The sequence below is a fragment of the Sitophilus oryzae genome, unplaced genomic scaffold (genome assembly GCF_002938485.1).
Source record: "Sitophilus oryzae breed Bouriz unplaced genomic scaffold, Soryzae_2.0 scaffold_467_pilon_pilon, whole genome shotgun sequence".
In the NCBI taxonomy this organism is placed as follows: Eukaryota; Metazoa; Arthropoda; class Insecta; order Coleoptera; family Curculionidae; genus Sitophilus; species Sitophilus oryzae.
The window spans coordinates 713,437-731,193 of record NW_022147048.1 but is presented as its reverse complement, the minus strand read 5'-3'; the positions used below and the strand labels follow the sequence as shown (position 1 = coordinate 731,193).

At 34.5% G+C, this 17,757-nt stretch overlaps 1 protein-coding gene across 1 annotated transcript; it reads left to right on the top strand.

The window, feature by feature from the left end:
* The first annotated feature begins 803 nt into the window (after nt 1-803).
* LOC115886103 lies at nt 804-1,690 on the top strand. The gene is made up of 2 exons (XM_030905157.1): nt 804-1,256; nt 1,307-1,690. The coding sequence occupies exons 1-2, from the start codon at nt 804-806 to the stop codon at nt 1,688-1,690; spliced, it is 837 nt and encodes a 278-aa protein (XP_030761017.1).
* Nucleotides 1,691-17,757: the final 16,067 nt, after the last annotated feature.

The following is a 17,757-nucleotide window of genomic DNA, read 5'->3' as shown; positions in this document are numbered from 1 at the left end:
ATCATATGGCGCGCCTTTATGGTGAATTTTATATGGGAACTGATTATTTAGGATTTTTTTAGGATTATAAGTCTAAAGTCGAGGATCTACTGAAGCTTCAGACTTAGAAGTTACTTAAGAAGGATCCTACTGCCTTAATTATAAGAAACACCAACAAACTCATCAAGGCGTCCTCACTCCCGGAAAATCTAAAATCAAAATTGATTAATTCCGAAGCTCAACCACCTCGCCTTTATGGACTACCAAAAATCCATAAAGCTAGTATCCCACTTAGACCGATAGTGAGTGCTCCAGGATCGCCTACTTACAACTTAGCTAAATACTTGACTACGATTCTACAACCAAAAGTCGGCAACACAAACTCTTATGTGAAGGACTCAACACATTTCGTTCAAAAGTTGAAATATCTAAAACTGGAACCATCTGACATCATGGTAAGCTTCGATGTGGTATCCGTATTCACGAGAGTACCCCTAGACGAGCCAATGGATCTAATTAAGGAATCATTTCCACCTGACATCGCGGAGCTTTTCCGAGTGTGCCTGACTGGTAGCTATTTCTTATGGAACGGCAATTATTACTAACAAACAGAGGGTGTCGCAATGGCCAGCCCAATCAGCCCAATAATTGCTGATTTCTTTATGGAAAGATTTGAAGAAAAAGCGCTAGAGTCATCAGTTCTGAAGCCCGCAATATGATTTCGTTATCTGGACGATACATTTGTTGTTTGGAAACATGGACGAGGCAGCCTAGATGACTTCCTTCATCACCTTAATACACAGAGCCCGAGCATAAAATTTACTATGGAAACCGAAGAAAACAACCAACTGGCCTTTCTCGATGTGCTTGTCAAGAGAAATGGAGACCATTTGGATCACACGGTGTATCGAAAACCCACTCATACAGACCGGTACTTGCACAACCTGTCAAATCACCATCCAAGCCAAAAACAGGGGATTATCGGAACATTAGCAAATAGAGCAAGACGCATTTGTGCTAATGATCACATACAAGAGGAACTAAGTCACTTAAATAAAGCCTTTCTTGCTAATGGGTATAATGAGAAAGAAATAAAGGCGACGCTAGCACCTAGGCAGAGGAGACTTGACGTCAATGAACAGAATAACACCGTTAATAAGGCCTTCCTTCCATATGTCTATAGGATTGGAAAAGTTCTCAGGAAACACAACATCAAAACAATATACAAACCTACCCGGAAAATAAAGGACTGCTGGAGACCAGCCAAAGATAAAAGGGTACCATTATCCTCTGCAGGGATCTACCGTATACCTTGTTCCTGCGGTAGCGTATATATTGGAACTACCAAACGCTCAGTAGGAACGAGACTTACGGAACACAAGAGAAGCTGCAGGTTAGGGCAAACAGACGGCAAAAGTCGGCCGTAGCAGAACATGCCCTAAGAGATGGTGACCACAAAATCCAGTTCGAAGACACCCAAGTCATTGCCACAACATCTGGATATCATCCTCGTCTGGTCAGGGAAGCTGTTGAAATTCACAAACATCCAAATAATTTCAACAGGAAGGAAGAAACTCTCTACCTAAACAGAATTTGGCATCCAGCTATATCTAGGACCAAGGTAGCAGTACAGAGAAGTAGACCAGTTCCGGAAGAACCACCACCGGAACAAGCCACGCCCCCCTCCGCCGACGCGGAGGCATCAGTCTAGTGTGAGCAATCGGAGCAGACACACCTCTGAGGATGCTAGCCACTCGTGCTAGCGAAACGTTAGGAAGCAATTCTACCCGATGACGGCCTAAAAACCCGAAAAAAAAAATTTCTTCAAATATTTTGTCTGGGTCAACAACACCTTTTTGCTTACATTATGTGCACGCCACTGTCAAGAAGACCACACATCCATATCTACCGGTTTTGGGGTTATACCCCATCATCAGGACGACTTTGGTAATCTTCCTTGACATGACAAGCTCCAAACAAAAAATTGCGACACCGTTAAGTTCTTGCCATAGACAAGTACTGTAACGTACTTACGTGCATTTTCTGTTTCTCCATTGCGATACCCCTGTACTATTGTACCAAACCTTCTTCTCATTCTTTCTTTGCGTTAAAGCACTTCCAGTTATTTGCAAAGATCCCGATGTCGCTGATGTTGGCTTCTGCAGCTTCTTCTAGTCCCTCTAAAAAACTGTGCTCTAAAGTTTTAAAGCGTTGGTATTACCGTGCGGACAGTAACATAGCAGGTGCTCTATGGTTTCTTCTTCCTCACCACCTCTCTCCAGTAGTCATCGTTGGAAATTTCCATCTCACGAATTTATTGCTCACCGGCAGCGGCGAACAGCTCTGTCGCATAGTATTAGTTCTTAGCACAAATTTTTACAAAAAAAATTCTAATGCTACAACCTAACATTTTAAAAAGGTATATTAAAAGAAAAATAATTTATGTATGCATTATTACTGTACGTACTTAGTTCCATTACGAATATTGTCATAGAATAAATTATACTTTAGCGTTGCCTAAAACTTCGAAATTTTAAAGATAATATTCTCATTCAGTTCTTATTCGAGTCTGTTATTAAACGAACGGGATTTTCCAAAGGAAACTGGTACGACACCGAAGCATACTCCGCACTGTTTAAAAAGGAAAAACCCGGTTCGGCATAACAAACATTTTCCAGAGCGGAACATCGGGGATTTTATTGTTTCGAAATGACATTTGGGAGGACGTGTCTTAAATTCTTATTTGGCTAAGGAAAGTAGAGGAGGGACGAACCTTTTACCTTTCTTCCGAATTGAAACACAAATACTCGCAGAGGGACGTTAATGTAATTGATTCAATTTCAGGTTTATACATTGAAACCTTGGTATGAGGACAGCTTCTATATTATTATTATTTCTCTTTTATTAAAGTTAAGGACAGCATAGTTAGAGTCTCTGGAATAGTGATCATGGTTTTCTCTGCCGTGCTCTTTTACATGTGAATTCCAGGCAGAGTACGGCACTCCTTTCATTTCATTTAATAAAATAAGTAGGGCTATTTACAAATTTAGCGTTTTATTTGCGAGTTAAGATATTCGCCCAGTCACGGTCGAAAAGTATTAGTACATTCAACAAGGCCCTTGTTCTCACCTCGAACCACAAACACCGACACGACTGGACAGACATTATTGTATTTAGATTACTTTTAAACTGAAATTATTTACAGCATAAATAGATGTAACAGTCAAATTTCCTCGCAACGACCTCTGTGTGCTAGCTCATAAATTATCGCAAATAACTATTATTTTTGCATCATGTTTACTATAATTTTATTGTTAAATATTATTTTATTTAAATTTTACAATTATGCAACCCGATATATACCGCGATATACAGCTATAGATAATCAATATTGTCACTGGACCAGGCACACCAGCGGCAGTAGGCTTTTTGTCCATCTCTCTATATCTTTGATCATCACTTTTGTCCGTCCACGTGGTGTAGAAAGATTAGTTGAGTGTTATCTTTCTAAAGTCTTATTTGGTTGTTCGTAATTGTAGAGCAAGAAGACCGATCCAGACCGTACAGCACAGAACAGTCCAGAATTCCATCCTGTTGCCCGTGTAGAGGTACCCGTTGGACATCATAAACTCTCGTTGAGGTAAAGTTCAGATTTGATTAGTCCTTCTTTATTACCTTTATTAACTCCTACACGTTGTGCTAGTCCTTGTTCAGGCACTTTTCTAAGACAACCAATTTTATTTAGATTTTTTTTTATGTTCACCTTTTGAAGTCCTACACCTGGCCGGCATCCGTACGTCTGCTAACATCCGTGGGCTCCAGTGACAGTACACCGAGCTGCTGTACCCTGCTGTAGCCACCCCATAGCTATACACCGTAGCTCACCCGGAGGGAGTTTCAAGTAATTTCAAGACTGTAGAGTAAGATCGTTTAGATATTAGTATAATTTTAGACTTGATTTATGGGTATAAACCACCCTGATTGTATTTAGTATTAAGTTAGATAAGGGGGTTTGACCTCGTATGTTTAGTTATTTCATTTAATTTAAAATTCTATTTTCTCTTCCAACCTTTCGATTTAAACTTCTTAACATATTACATTTTACATTTCGTTAATTTTTTTTATATATATATTTAACTTTTTAATATTTTAATAAATTGCTTAAATATTTTTAGTAGTATTATTTACAGTTTAGTCTCATAGTTAAGTTAGAGTCACTCAAGTTCAAATAATTATAGTAATATTTGAAGTTCATGGTAGTTGCACTCAACAGCTCGAGGTTAGTGTTGAAGTCCTCTTAATAGTTACATCTTTATTGCCGAGTTCATAGAGTATAATCTCGTGGCGCCCTTTTATTAATATCTTTGAACCCCGACCACCCGGCTGTTAAAATTAAAAAGCTAGTGGCCTCTATGCAACTCATTCAGATTAAGTAGACTTTGTGTTTTATTGAACTTCAATTTAGAAAGGGCGTGGCATAGATTCCATTAAATGCATACACATGTTATATTCATAATGATTTAAGATGATAATTAAGATAATTCTCAGATGAAATAAATAAGGAAAAAACTTTAATACAGAATATTAGAACAGAAAAATAAAATATATGCTTTAGTTAACATTAGTTAAATAATGAGAAAATATTTACTTTACCTTTACTAACATTCTTTGTCACAAAACTCAGGAAACAAAATAAATCAATGCGTCTCGAATGGTAGTCTAGAAGCTATTATCTAACAACTATCACCACTGTTCGTCGCCTGATTTCCCTCTCCCTACTTTTGCGAATCATATTTTAAAAATCAATAATTTTATATATTAATATTATAAATATATCATTCAAAATTAAATATTACTAAAATATATTTTCGAAACCCCATATAAATAAAATAGAGTAAAATATTAAGTTAGCTTTAAATTTAAATGTAATTAATTTTAAATATTACTAAATAATCAAGCATGTTACAAACAATAAAATTGTGCAGTAGTATAATTAAATTATCCAAACTCTATTAAAATGTGCATTGCTTGTCATTGCTGCCAATTACCCTATCCCTGTTTTAATCACGTTGTAAATCCTGCACTCTGGCATGTAATGGATGCTTAATAAATTAATATATAGGTTAATCCGTATGTCTGGGGTAAATTCAATTTTAGCTCTGTATCAATCTCAACGCAAACAACACCGTTAGTTTTGATTTATTATTAATACACTATACTGGCACGAAAAACGAATAACTTTAAAGTAAAACGCTAAAATATAAGTTTACCACGTTTACCACTTTTGGTAAAAAATAAGTTGAACCGAATTGGTTTGCTATGCACTAAAAGTAAATGGACACGTGTTTCATACTTCTTGGATGGAAAAGAAACAGACCTGTCGAGTTTCTCTCTTTTAAACACCTTGTCAAAGATCCGAACCTCAAAAAAAAAATTTCAATCTCTAAAGTAGTTTTTGAGCCATTTTTTGAACCATCGCGCATAATAAAAACCACCCTAATAACATTCTTATAACTCGATTTCAGATGCCCAGAAACATATCTAATGATTTTATGTAGTTATCCTTCCGAAAAAAAAAGACTTATTTTTAAGTCTTTTTTAAGCGCCTTTCAATAATGATTTTACTTCACTAGACAGGAAAAAGGTGTACTTGCATCTCTGAGAAATGTGGAAACGCCGCAACAACACACCGTCGCATTTTTCTCACTCCGACTTAATAAGATCCCTAAGCGATTCTCTTCCACGTACGGGTTCATTCCGACCCAAAAGTGAAGTTCAATAGATTTTGTTCTAGTGAACCGATTTTGATTATTTTTTAAGAAATGTGTAGCCAAATTGATTGTTCCTCTTAAATTAAAAATTAAAGTACACAAGTTGTTTATCAAAGTAAGGAATTTAGAAACTACTTTATCTTCAAGGTACATCATTCCTCGATAGTATAGTAAACGCCACGAATGTTTGGGAGTGATTCATCGCTTGATGAAGTTAGAATCGAGTGCTACCGACACGCGCGCTAGCATTTTTACATTAAAAACGTAAATTTTTACCGCAGACGTAGGTTTTTAAAGGCCCGGTCTAATCATCTGCCTGCGCTCCTCCTACTTATTCTAAAATGCCAGAGTGACTGACAAAGACGATACTATATCACGTTTCTTTGATTGATTCGTTTTTGTGCGTCAGTCCATTGGTGAGCTTGCATTGCGACCAATGGGGCATTCCATTTTATATTTATAACCAAATATATGTTTTGACAAGACTTTGACAGTTAAAACAACAAATTGCAACAGATAATATATTGATTATTATATGACTTGAAACACCACGGCACTGGAATTAAGTTTTATGTGACCTTGAACAGATTAGTTCACATGGTAGCGACCGATGAATCACTCCCAAACATTCGTGGCGTTTACTTTAGCACAACCATTTTTATTGGAGATATTCGCTTTTGAAGAAATTACTCCCATAGAATAGAACAATGCCAAAAAGAGTAAAATAAAAAAACAGACTATTTTTGAGACGTCACTAAATAACAGACTCGAGGTCGCTTTAAAAATGTATTCTGTTTACCAGAGATGAAGTTTTTGGTGAAACGTTAGACCAGAAACATGGCTACCGTAAAAGGGAGGGCAGACGTAACATGGCAAATCCATTTATAGCTGGCACTGTCTCCTCCCGCAATAATACTGGGCTCAAAAGTTTTTCCGTCCTTCTGCACAACAAGATTTTCCAAGGATAAAAAACACAAGAAAAAGTTTATTTCCTTTTGTGAGCCCTTAGATGACAATTAAATATAGGTTAGGCGAGTACTGCAACGAATGTCACTGTATATAGATAGAGTATACTGGGTGTTCGTCAAAAGTTCCTCACTTTTTCTATCTTTTCTCTCCTCTTTTCTCACAAATCTCTTTTTTCAGATAAAAAAAGAGATTTGGTTTGTTAGTATTGTAACAGTCAAATTTCCTCGCAACGACCTCTGTGTGCTAGCTCATAAATTATCGCAAATAACTGTTATTTTTGCATCATGTTTACTATAATTTTATTGCTAAATATTATTTTATTTAGTATTTTACCATTATGCAACCCGATATACACCGCTAGATTATACAGCTTCAGCTCCATTGTCACTGATGCCGACCAGCAGTAGGCTTTTTGTCCATCTCTCTATATCTTTGATCATCACTTTTGTCCGTCACTTGTCACTGTCAGATCAAATCAGATGTTTTGGATTTATTTATCCTTTGTTTTGGTTATTGAAATTTTATAATTATCAGATAAAATTTCGTAGTTAAATTGTTTATTTTTGATGTGGATCGCAGTGTGCAATTTGTTCATTTAATTGTGGAATTTCTGAGTTAAGTTCGTTCATTGACCGGATATGAAATCTGGCTGTCGAAAAATAGTCTAGAACATCGTTTTTTATTTATGCCTTTTTGTGAGTTGGACTAGTCAAGATATATAGTTCTCTATCTATATCCTGGAGGGAGATTTCCGGTAGAAATCTGATTTTGTGAAGGAAATCGAATCCTTGCATCACTTCTTGTGTACCCACCGTCCGAATGTCGTCGTGAAGAACTGGCTGCCGTTCCGTGAAGCATTCCCTGTTGGTGATTAGCAGGTCTTCCTAGTGAAGGATTAAGTCTTCCGGAACACATTTGGTCAGAAACGTGGTTGGATTTTGTTGAGTTTACATGGACCACCGACCAATTTCCGTAAGGGATTAAATAGCCAAATTTTTCCGACCGATATCCCGATTCCATGTGCCCAAGAAGTCCCCGAACAGTTCCAAGGTATGCTATAATTCTTCTGCCTAGTCTAAGTCAATGCTCAACTGATTTTTATTCATATTGTTGTCTGGTTTTCGACTTTTCGGCGCCCACGTGGTGTACAAAGATTAGTTGAGTGTTATCTTTCTTAAGTCTTATTTGGTTGTTCGTAATTGTAGAGCAAGAAGACCGATCCAGACCGTAGTGCACAGAACAGAATTCCATCCTGTTGCACGTGTAGAGGTACCCGTTGGACATCATAAACCCTCGTTGAGGTAAAGTTCAGATTTGATTAGACCTTCTTTATTACCTTTATTAACTCCTACACATTGTGCTAGTCCTTGTTCTATAATTGAAGCTCTTTTCCAAGACAACCAATATTATTTAGGGTTTTTTATGTCACCTTTTGAAGTCCTACACCTGCCTGGTATCTGTACGTTTGCTGACGGGCTCCAGTGACAGTACACCGAGCTGCTGTACCCTGCTGTAGCTACCCCATTGCTATACACCGAAGCTCAGCCGGAGGAACTTCCGAGTAGTTTTCAAGTTCTTGTCAAGACATTACACTGTAGAGTAAGATCGTTTAGATATTAGTTAGATTTAGTTTGATATTTGTATTCCGCCCTTAGAGCATACTTAGTTTAAGTTAAGGGGGATGACGTCATAGATTTAGTTTTTATTGATTTAAATTCTGACTTAATATATTTCAATCATTTACATTTCATTCATTTCTTTTCTTTATAATTTTTTTGGATATTTAATAAATTGCTTAAACATTTTTAGTAGTATTATTTGCAGTCTGGTCTCATAGTTAAATTAGAGTCACTTAAGTTCAAATAATTATAGTAATATTTGAAGTTCATAGTAGTTGCACTCAACAGTTCGAGGTTAGTGTTGAAGTATACTTAATAGTTACATCTTTATTGCCGAGTTCATAGAGTATAATCTCGTGGCGCCCTTTTATTAATATCTTTGAACCCCGACCACCCGGCTGTTAAAATTAAAAAGCTAGTGGCCTCTATGTAACTCATTCTGCATTAAGTAAACTTGTGTTTTATTGAACTTCGAATTAGAAAGGACGTGGCAGTATATGACATAAATTAGGATTGATTGATGTATTCAATTAGTTTCGGTCACTTCCTGTTTCACCGGAAATGACTACAACTTTTGATTTTTAAATGGTACCCTCTGCATTTTTTACTTTATTTGATAGAAAATGACTCTCTTAATACAACAACATATTATATGTCAACTTTTGATATTTTTGCTTAAAAAATCGTATTTTAAATTTCAGTCTAGAGTGCCATAGGTGTGTTAGAATCACCAATTTTAATCAAGGACCCTTGGAAAAATATATTTGATCGGCTAATGTTTTTCGTCTCTTGTCTTGGCAGGTTAAAAGATGACCAAATCGTATTTTTAACAATATCTCATTTTTTCAAATGAAACTGATGGTGGTTCATTGGCATAATTGAAAAAAACATTTTTTACGAATAATTTGGTACCACACACTTGGTATTTCGAATCAAATTGTCGTTATAAACCGCATGTTACAACTTCAAATATACCAGATGCGAAAATGTCAAAAGTTGAAATTTGAAATACGATATGTCATTCTATTCAGAGTGTCATTTTCTATTGAATAGAGCAAAAAATACCAAGGGTGTCATTTAAAAATCAAATTTGTCATTTCCGGTGACACAGGAAGTGGCCGAAAACAATTGAATACGTCAATCAATGTTAATTTATGTCATATACTAAAGTACCAGATGTCGTTTTTTTACCTGAAAAATTAAAAAAGTTTTTTAGAAGTCAGCCACTTTTGAGAAAAGCCCTGTATAAATAAAACAAAGTCGCATAAGTTATTTTACCATTCATAACTAAAGTACGGCTGGAATTATTTTTATGATCTCTGATTTATTGAATTCGTATCCGCTGGAAATAGCAAAATAATTATTAAAATATCGAAAAATTCCAGAAAGAAAATTGTACAATTACACCTATTATGGGGTTGCAACACAGGGTGCATCTCAAAAGTGGCTCACCCCTATAACTTTTTTATTTTTTGAGATAAAAAAACGAGATTTGGTATGTTAGTATATGACATAAATTGGGATTGATTGACGGATTAAATTGTTTTTGGTCATTTCCTGTTTCACCGGAAACGACTACTATTTTTGATTTTTAAATGGCACCCGGTATATTTATGCCATATTCGATAGAAAATGATATTCTGAATAGAATGACGTATCATATGTCGACTTTTGATATTCTTGCTCAATAAAAAATCGTATTTTAAATCTTAATCTAGTGTGCAATGGCTGAGTTAAAAACACTAATTCTTAATCAAGGTGCCTTGGAAAAATAGATTTGATCGTTTAATGTTTTTAGTGTCTTGTTCTGGCCGGTTAAAAAAATGCCCAAATCGTATTTTTAATCATATCTCAATTTAGCATATTTGGAAAAAGCAGTTTTTTGTGAATAATTTGATACCACACACTTGGTATTTCAAGTCAAAATTTCGTTACGAACCGCAAGTTATAATTTCAAATAAAGCATATGCGAAAATGTCAAAAATTGACATATGATATGTCATTCTGTTCAGAGTTATAAAAAAAAATACCGAGGGTGCCATTTAAAAAAATCAAAAGTTGTAGTTATTTCCGGTGAAACAGGAAGTGACCGAAAACAATTGAATACGTCAATTAATCCCAATTTATGTCATATACCTACTAACATACGTACATAAAAATAAAAAAGTTATAGGGGTGAGCCACTTTTGAGATGCACCCGGTATATTATACAACGATTATACAATCGCTCTATGAGACATCAAGTATCAATAAATTCTGGCAATGCATAATTTTGAATACAACACTGATGACGTTCGTTAGAACTATAGTTGTTACTAAATGAGATTACCATTACTGTTTTCTAAACAATTGAGCCCTTTGAAATGTACACCACAACACTACAGCAAAACAGTTCCTTTGTATCCTTGACATATATACATAAATTTATTCAAAACAGAATTTAAATGGACATGTGAATTAGGCACTTGTTTTTAGAAATAATATATTTTAATTTGAAAAATATATGTAAAAAATCGTCTCTGATTATGTCACTAAAAGAAATACTTAACTGAGAGCACATTTTTAAGGAAACTGATCAGCATATTCAAACTCGCAGTGAAAATAAAAGGCGTTTCTACTTTTGTTCAATTAGAATAACAATGAATGGACGGTTAAAACATTTTTTTCTTTTAATTTTCTAAACTTTATAAGTATTGAAAGAATTGATATCCAAATATAATTTTCGGACTCCGTACCTCAAAAGGAAAAAACGGAACCCTTACAAAATCACTTTGTTGTCTGTCCGTCCGTCCGTCCGTCTGTCTGTCCGTCTGTAACACGATAACTCAAAAACCGCTGAACCGATTTTAACCAAATTTGGCACAAAATAAATCCCTTTGTCTCGGTAACGCGTGGAGGTATCGAGTTGAAATTAAAACCATATACTGAGGTCTACACTATCTTCAAGCTGTAAAAAAATCAAACTTCTAAGTTAACATAAAAAAAGATTCGGCCGTTTATGCCGAATTTGTCAAGTAATACCGTCTTGTGCTATAATTATAGAGAAAAAACTGAAAACTATACATTTGAAAAAAATAATAAAAAAAAATTCTATTAATTTTTTATATTTTAATAAAAATATACCTAGGTATGATTAAATTACAAAATAAACCGTGACAATTATCGTTAAATGTACTGCGAAAATATAAAATAGCCCATACAAGCGCCCCGTTTCCAAACGGTTTTTGTTTAATTAAAATTTCAAAACGGTCTAACAAGCCCTATTTAATTATCGAGTCTCCCATGCCTTTTTAACAGCAGCCACGCCTCAGCGGTAATTACACCTGAAATAGTTGAAGTAGTGGATAATTAACTATAGCTGACGTAACTGGTTCCAGCACTCGACTACAGCCAATGCCGCGGTAAAAATCCATACTATAGATTTGGGACAATGTGTTGGAAATAAATTTATTAACTACAAATCCTAAAAATGATACCGCCAGGCTAACGGCGGTATATACGCGATACTGGTCAATTGGTAAATATGTGGCGAGAATGGGCGTCCCTTTTAACAAAATTTGCTCAAGCTGAAAGGATCTAAAAGAAAGATAACGACTCCTTCATTTCCTATGCCGCTGTCCGGCTTCATAACCGTTTCCTCGGAGGTTGTCGCTTCGTAGATCTTGAAGATGTTGCTGGGAAGAGCATAACGGACGTCTCCCGTTTCCTCAATGCCACCGAATGGTTATAATCACTTAACGACCTAAAGAACCATCCCTCTGGACTCTCAGTAATCTGGAATAATTGAAACCGAGGGGTAATTCGCTATGGAATTTGGTGTACAGGGAATTTTTTGGAATTATTTGGAATTTTTGAGAAAAAATTCCGTTTGGTGTACACGATTCGAGCAGCGTTTTACCCCTAGACACAAACGGTACATTGTGAGACAGGAAATTGTAGAGAGATACAAGTCCTATAACATAGGATACAACATTTTAATGAACAGTGCTTTCCATAAAATAAATCAAATGAAAAGATACGAAATAATATACATGTACTGATTTCTTTCGAAAATCGACAACTATGAAATTATGATCCTTTCCCGGACACAAACGGTACATTGTGAGGCAGGAAATTGTAGAGAGAAACAAGTCCTATAACATAGGATACAACATTTTAATGAACAGTGCTTTCCATAAAATCAATAAAATGAAAAAGATACGAAATAATATACATGTACTGATTTCTTTCGAAAATCGACAACTATGAAATTATGATCCCTTCCCGGACACAAACGGTACATTGTGAGACAGGAAATTGTAGAGAGAAACAAGTCCTATAACATAGGATACAACATTTTAATGAACAGTGCTTTCCATAAAATCAATAAAATGAAAAAGATACGAAATAATATTCATGTACTGATTTCTTTCGAAAATCGACAACTATGAAACTCTGATCCCTTCCCGGACACAAACGGTTCATTGTGACACAGGAAACTGTAGAGAGAAACAAGTCCTATAACATAGGATACAACATTTTAATGAACAGTGCTTTCCATAAAATCAATAAAATGAAAAAGATACGAAATAATATACATGTACTGATTTCTTTCGAAAATCGACAACTATGAAATTATGATCCCTTCCCGGACACATACCGAGGGGTAATTCGCTATGAAATTTGGTTTAAACGGACTTGATTTTTTTTGGAGTTATTAGGAATTTTTTGAGAAAAAATTCCATTTGTTGTACACGATTCGAGCAGCGGTTTACCCCTCGATTGAAACCAATCGATGTGACAGTTATTGTCATGTTCTCTATGTTTTTATTTATATTTCGATTCCCCCAGTATTTTCTATATTATTCTTCCAGATTTGATATGCTATTTTCCTACTAAATTCCGTTGACTTTCTATTTATTTATTTATTAGCTTTTAGGCCACAAACAGAACAAATATTCCACTACAGTATCCAAAATAAAAATCTCTATAAGAAAAACACTTAAAAATACTAATAAAATTAAATCTAACCATTAAAATTAACGTGGAATTTTTTAAATGTAATGATGCAACCAAATCATCACATATATCATCAATGTGAAATAATTTGAGCTTCTAATACACCACGAATAAATAATTGTTTAAGTTTATTCTTAAATAATAACAAAAACATATTGTGAAAATCAACAGAATCAAATTTAGCACCATACGACATATTAGAGAATTATAACCCAAGTTTTTTCTCCTATATCCTTAGCCCTAAACCGTCTAAAAGGTGCATAAAGTTTTTTTTTCAATTCCGCAATTCTGAAATATCAAAAAGGTTGTTTGGTTTGGCATGGAATATATGGTGCGGAAAATAATTGAAGAATATGCTAAATGGGGTCTCACAGTAAATACAGAAAAAACAAAATACCTTCCAATTGGAGCTAATACAGAAAATCTTATTTTAGACAATAATATGGAAATTAGGGCATGTGAAGATTACAGGTACCTGGGATCGATATTTACAGGAGATGGAACGGACGATAGAGAAATAAACAACAGAGTAATACAGGCACGAAGAGTTATCAGATGCTTAAATGGCATTCTATGGAGCACTGAAATTACAAAAAACAGGAAATATAATATATACGAGACACTAGTTAAAAGCATATTACTCTATGGATGTGAAACATGGCGACTCACTGAAAGGAATAAAAAGGAAATTAGAGACAACAGAAATGGACGCGATTAGAAGAGCAATGAGAATTTCACGGAGGGATAAGATCAGAAATGAAGACATTAGACAACAGATGGGAATAGAGGGAACAATAGTAAATGATATAGAACAAAAACAATTAATATGGTACGGCCACGTTCAGAGAATGCACAATGAAAGAATTCCAAAACAAGTCATTCATTGGATACCACCTGGTAAACGAAAGAGAGGACGTCCCAAGAAAACATGGATGGAAGGAATAAGAAGGTCGATGAGCGAGAAAAATCTGACCGAAGATCGATGGGAAAATCGCACAGGGTGGAAGTTAGGCATCGGACAACGTCGTAGGACGTTCTGACCCGAATTTATATATATATATTAAAATTACACTTCCCATGTTAACAATCTTCTGGTGTACAAGCAAACCAATGTCTAACGTATTTTCATTTCATTTTGCATCAAACTCCTTGTCTCAATTTAACAGATATTCAAAATGCTTATCCAGATCTTAGTTTAAGTTCCTTAGCATCGCTAATAGAATTTATAATTAAATTCGGAGCTCTTCTGTCTACAAAACTAGTCCCGGCAGATTAATTAATCTTCTAAGAGGTCGGTCAGAAATATGGCGTAGAGAAATTCTGTGAAAAAATTATGTAAACAAAAGAAAAACTTGACTATTTTAAAAGCCTCAGATGCCTTATCTTAACTCTATTGAAAAAATGTGCATTTCTGGAAAGTAATTGAAAAATTAATTATAAACTGATATAATTTTTTTTGTTCTTTCTTATTATACCAATAATTATTAAACCAATATGTTATACAATAATATACAGGGATCGGGGTGATTTTTTTAATGGAACATAAAAAAATCATCCAGATCCACTCACCTTCTATTGAGCCATCCTGTAAAAGTTTCTTAAAATTTTCCTGAAATACATCCTAGTATATTCTTTACGTTTGCACTAAAACAAAATTCCCAAGTTTTTTTTTTATTTTAGTAGCTACAAATGTCTATATATTACCGTACTCTGTACAGGGTGGGTCAAATTCGACACTTTTAAATGGAAACCCCCTTTTCTATAGGAGATAGACGAAAACTAATATCGGTGTCTGGAGCTCAATTTTCATCAAAAACATTATGGTGAAAACCGCACATCAATATCTGTTACCGTTTCAGAGTTACGGGGTGTTTTTCAGAAATGTGCATTTTTAACAAATCGCTGTAACTTTATTGCTATGAAAAAAATGTGTATTTCTATGAAAACATTTCCAAAGCACCTTTTTACGTAGAATTTAATGGTTTAAGCATATTTTTTTTAAAATTAATAATTTAAGAGTTATCAACAGAAAAATTGATTTTTTATTTGGGACACCTCTATATTTTTAATTAACTGAAAAGAATTTAAAATTACCTTTCCAAAAATATAACACACTTGATATTTTGCTCGATCCCTCTTCGAGATATAGAGTATATAAAAATTCGCCCGGCTTTAAATAAGTAGGATTTGAACGGCACCGGCTATTGATATTTTGTTATAATCCTCTTCGAAATACAGAATTTTTAAAAGTTAGCCACTCTTAACTAGTAGGCTTTGGACCCCTCATTGATGATATGCCCTTAATGGAACTCGAAAACATATTTTTCCAGAAAGACGACGCATCGCATCTGAACGCTGATATCAGCAAATTTTTGCAGCCAATTTCAAGAATAATTGAATAGCTAACCAAGATCCCAGCCGTTGGCCGTCGAGGCCGCCTGACTTAGTGCCCATGGATCTAATCCTATGGATATATTTGCGGAAGAATAAAGGTTCCTTATTCTTCCGTATAATCTAGACAAGAATTAGAAATACTTAGCAGTTATGAGAGGATATCTTTCACCCCCACTGAGTTAATGAATTCCGCGAGAAATGTTCAAAAACTGCCCGGTCTGTCCATAACAGAAGATATGTCGAACACCTGTAGCAAAATCTCATATCTTTGTTTGCTATTTATTTTTATTGTTATTAGATATAGTTTAAATGTGTTGATGTTGGTTAAATATATTTTAAATTGTTATAAAATTCTGCATCTTTCCTAGCAAGTATTATTTTCGTTTTAATTGATGCTCACAGCTAGATTTTTTTGCATTACAGCCGGTGCCGTTCAAATCCTACTTATTTAAAGCGGGCGAATTTTTATATACTCTATATCTCGAAGAGGGATCGAGCATAATATCAAGTGTGTTATATTTTTGGAAAGGTAATTTTAAATTGTTTTCAACAAATTAAAAATATACAGGGTGTCCCATATAAAAAATCAAATTTTCTGTTGATAATTCTTACATTATTAATTTAAAAAAAATATACTTAAACCATTAAATTCTACGTAAAAAGGTGCTTTGGAAATGTTTTCATAAAAATACAACATTTTCCATAGCAAAAAAGTTACAGCGATTTGTTAAAAATGCATATTTTTGAAAAACACCCCGTAACTCCGAAACGGTAACAGATATCGATATGCGGTTTTCACCATCATGTTTTTGACAAAAATTGAGCTCCAGACACCGATATTAGTTTTTGATCTCCTATTGAAAAGGGTGTTTCCATTTAAAAGCGTCGAATTTGACCCACCCTGTACAGGGTGGTCTGAATTGTAATTGGAAAACTTCGGCAACATATTACACAGATAAAAATAATTAGAAAAGTTCGTATAAAATCAAATTATAAAATGCTTCGTTTCGGAGATACAGGGTGCAGAAATTTCATTCTTATTTGTTTTTTTTTCTAAATAATTTGTGAATTAACATCAACAAATTCAATTTCGATGCCAGTATGACTCCAACTTGCAGAGGGCACCACCTACATGTTTTAACTGTTTTAAAAGGTAATAACTTTTCATCCGTACCTGTTTTACCATTACTGAATGAAAAATATACATTCCCGCTGTGATATTTTTTTCTTAAACTAACTTTAATAACTCTACTGAGTCCAAGAGCATTATACTCTGTTTTTTTTTCTCTCAGGTAAGATTTCGACAGACGATGACAGAAGAAAAGCAGATGTCGTCCATACCAATCTATTTATTTTACTAAAAAAAGTTTCTAATATTTTTTAAGTTAACTATGGATGCTTTTAACCAGTTTTATTGGTTTATTTCAAAAATGACAGATCATATTTCAATTTTATTGGTGCGACGGAACGATGAACGACAAACAGACGCCGATGCGTATGAACTCGCCTTTAGATTTTCGAGGCTTGTCAGTCTTGCCAAATTATAGGTTATAATTTTGTGTCAAATTATGTCAAATAGCCTGCGTTTTGGAAGATGATGCATTTTGATTCGTGTTATTACGTGTGTTTTGTGTCTTTTGCAGTCAAGTGTACGAAAAATTGAGGGAAAATTAACTGTAGAACCAGAGCACAGTTTTGAGAAACGCCTCCGTTATCGAACCTCTATACTCCACAGTCAATCCGTTTGCCAAAAATCAGCTTTAAACGTCAAGAAGTTTAAGCAGAATCGTGATTACTCAATGGTCATATTTTATGAAACACCCTGTATAAATTTATAAAAAATCTTAAAATATGTAAAACAACAAAATAAAATATACGTGTTTAAGAGTTTTTCCGAAAAACTCACCGGTTTTTAAATAAAAAATATTTTAATATTTGAGGGATAGTTTCACCCCCTTAGAATTCGAGTTTCGAAAAATCCCTTCTTATCGAACCTCTATACCCTAAAGTAAATCTGTTTTCCAAAA